This window comes from Penaeus monodon, chromosome 10 (assembly GCF_015228065.2).
Source record: "Penaeus monodon isolate SGIC_2016 chromosome 10, NSTDA_Pmon_1, whole genome shotgun sequence".
In the NCBI taxonomy this organism is placed as follows: Eukaryota; Metazoa; Arthropoda; class Malacostraca; order Decapoda; family Penaeidae; genus Penaeus; species Penaeus monodon.
In genome coordinates this window covers 11987766-11990265 of record NC_051395.1, presented here as the reverse complement: position 1 = coordinate 11990265, position 2500 = coordinate 11987766, and the positions used below count along the sequence as shown (strand labels likewise).

Sequence of the window (2500 nt, the reverse complement as noted above, 5' to 3'; positions counted from 1 at the left end):
TACTTGCCTGGCGCCTGGTTTACCTAGGTTTCGCCACTGAAAAGGAGAAATATTGGATGCGTAAGATTTTATTTTTCCATTTTCCATTTGTTTATATGATGGGTGAATACGTGACACTGTATTCTCTGGCCCCTTCCCCCTTTTTCTCGTTTCATGTCTGGAGTTGGTGAATAGATATTATATTCTTGTGCTTTGCCCAGTTCCGTATAGTATTGTTGAATAGAGCAGGATTTTATTGTGTGTGTGTGTGTGTGTGTGTGTGTGTGTGTGTGTAGTGTGTGTGTGTGTTTGTGTGTTCAAACACAAGCGTGTTTGTTTACGCTTGTGTGTTGTCAGCTAAGTAGCAAGCCTGATTTTATAACCATATCGAAATTTAGTCTCTATTTACAATTGGCATTTTATTTAACGAGAGAATGCACTTTTGGTTATTGTTTAGTCTCCACTTACGTATAGTTTGACATCTCGGACACATGATAATCGATTTTCATTTTTGTATGCAGATGTCCCACTATCTCAACGCATGTCTATCATAATCCTCACCGTAATAGTCATCATCATCATCATCATCATCATCGTCATCGTCGTCATCATCATCATCATCGTCATCATCATCTTCCTCTTCATCATCTTCATCCTCCTCATAGTCATCGTCATAATCTTCTTCATAGTAGTCATCAAACTCGTGATGAATGTTGTCAATGTAAATGTTTCCCATGTGAGATTTTGCTTGGTCGGGGACGACGTTGACGTTCTTTACGTTGGCCACGGCGTGGTGCACCTTCTGGCGCGGGTGGTGCATATACCGCCCCAGGAAGCCGCGGTGGAGGTTGTCACTGATATAGGAGTAGCCGAAGAAGGCCACAACGAACAAGATGCTCACCGCGGTTACCAATACGATGCGGCGAAGCATAGACGTAGAGACGCCGTTGGCCGTAATGCGGATGCGGCTCATGGTCGGGAGGCCGGCGGTGGGTCCAGGCCTAAATGCGGGGTCCTGGAAGCTCTCTCTGCCGCTGCAACATTTACTGCGGGCTGGCCTCTCCGCTCTAGGTGGACGGATCTTCGCTGTCGGTGGGAATCGGAATTAATTAAGAGTGGAGTTTGGTCTCCAGTGAATCCATCCAGGACCTCCTCTTGAGGTGCGAGTCATGCGGGCGTGACGCTGATCACGAAGCTTGTCGCTTGCTTTTTTTTTTTTTTTACATTGCAATTAATCGTTCCGCTTACCTTATTCGGTTCAAGTCACTTTGATATTTCTCATCTGTTCGTAATCACTATTCAGTAGCTCGGATGTTCACGTCATACCATAGATGCCAGCGGCCTCTTAGCCAACGAGTATTTTCTTCTGGCCATAATGATTTTCCTCTATTTTTTGTGTATAGTATCCAAAAACGTTTGTCAAAACAACAGAAACGTCTGGCGTCGCACCTACCGGCGTACACTCTACTGTTTATGCACTTCCTATGTATTGTTAGACAGACAGGTGTGTATCATAGATGCCATTTACCTTTTACAAAATCTTTATTTGCACATTGTCTTTCATCTTTTATCTTCTTACTTCTTTATCAGCACATTAATAATCGCGAAAACTTTTATGCATATAATGGAACAATCAAATGCTGGAATATCATCGAATTATATTTAGAAAATCCAAATTAGAATAAGCGGCAGTTATGGGCTGGAGTGCCACGTTAACCAGTGTGTTCCCACTGGCTGCCGAATGGCTCCAAAAACAATGGATGTGCTTCGAGAATGCCAACTGCTTTGCCACATGACCCTTAGCAATTACACGCGATTTATATTCATTCACTTGTTTATTCGTTGTACTCTATGATTTTGTCATTAGCTGTTTATATTTAAATGCAATTGCTAATTATCTTATTGGGTTGGATATACTATATTGCATCATCACTGCAATACACACGAGTAAGTCCACTGTCGAAAATGACAAATAGAAACATAACAAAAGTGATACACACACACACACACACACACATACACACACACACACATACACACGCACACACACACACGTGTGTGTGTGTGTGTGTGTGTGTGTGTGTATGTATGTATGTATGTATGTATGTATGTATGTATGCATGCTTGCATGCATATGTGCATGTATGTTTGTATGTATTTATGTATACATACATACAGTACCTTATTTTCGGACGTCTTCCTCGGAATCTCAGAATCTGTCTTTTTTCGCAAGCTATGAGTCGGCCAAATGTTACATTCAACTTAATTTAAAACAACATCCGGCGTCTAATCATCTTCCACCATCATTATATTTTCTCTCGTCATCTTCCTTCGCTTCCTCTTTCCCATAATATTGTTTTTAAAGTCATTAGACTGTATTATCTTTACTTTGTTGTTACTTCTCCTTCACCCTTTTAGGTTTAGCCACACGCTTATTATTACTTTCTTCTCATGGGTTTAGTCATGTTTATCGGCTATTTTTCCCATTCCCTTTTAACAATTTTATCGCTTTCCACCTCCT

The 2500-nt window shown here is 41.3% G+C and overlaps 2 protein-coding genes across 3 annotated transcripts in view; one reads left to right on the top strand and one right to left on the bottom strand.

Moving 5' to 3' along the window:
• The window catches only part of LOC119577835 (calsequestrin-1-like), a 1789-nt gene extending 316 nt beyond the window's left edge, over window positions 1–1473 (bottom strand). The window contains exons 1-2 of one of the 2 annotated variants that reach the window (XR_005229159.1): window positions 448–1473; window positions 1–36 (exon numbers count right to left, since the gene is read on the bottom strand). The exon at window positions 1–36 is cut by the window's left edge and continues 316 nt beyond it. Coding sequence is in view for 1 of the 2 variants with exons in the window: in XM_037925433.1 (XP_037781361.1) it covers window positions 20–36; window positions 541–952 (429 nt within the window). In the remaining variant the exon portion in view is untranslated. The remainder of the gene's footprint in view (window positions 37–447) is intronic. The other variant, XM_037925433.1, reaches the window with a different exon arrangement.
• Window positions 1–2500, top strand: part of LOC119577526 (titin homolog) — a 119016-nt gene that overhangs the window by 6695 nt on the left and 109821 nt on the right. The window lies entirely within an intron of this gene.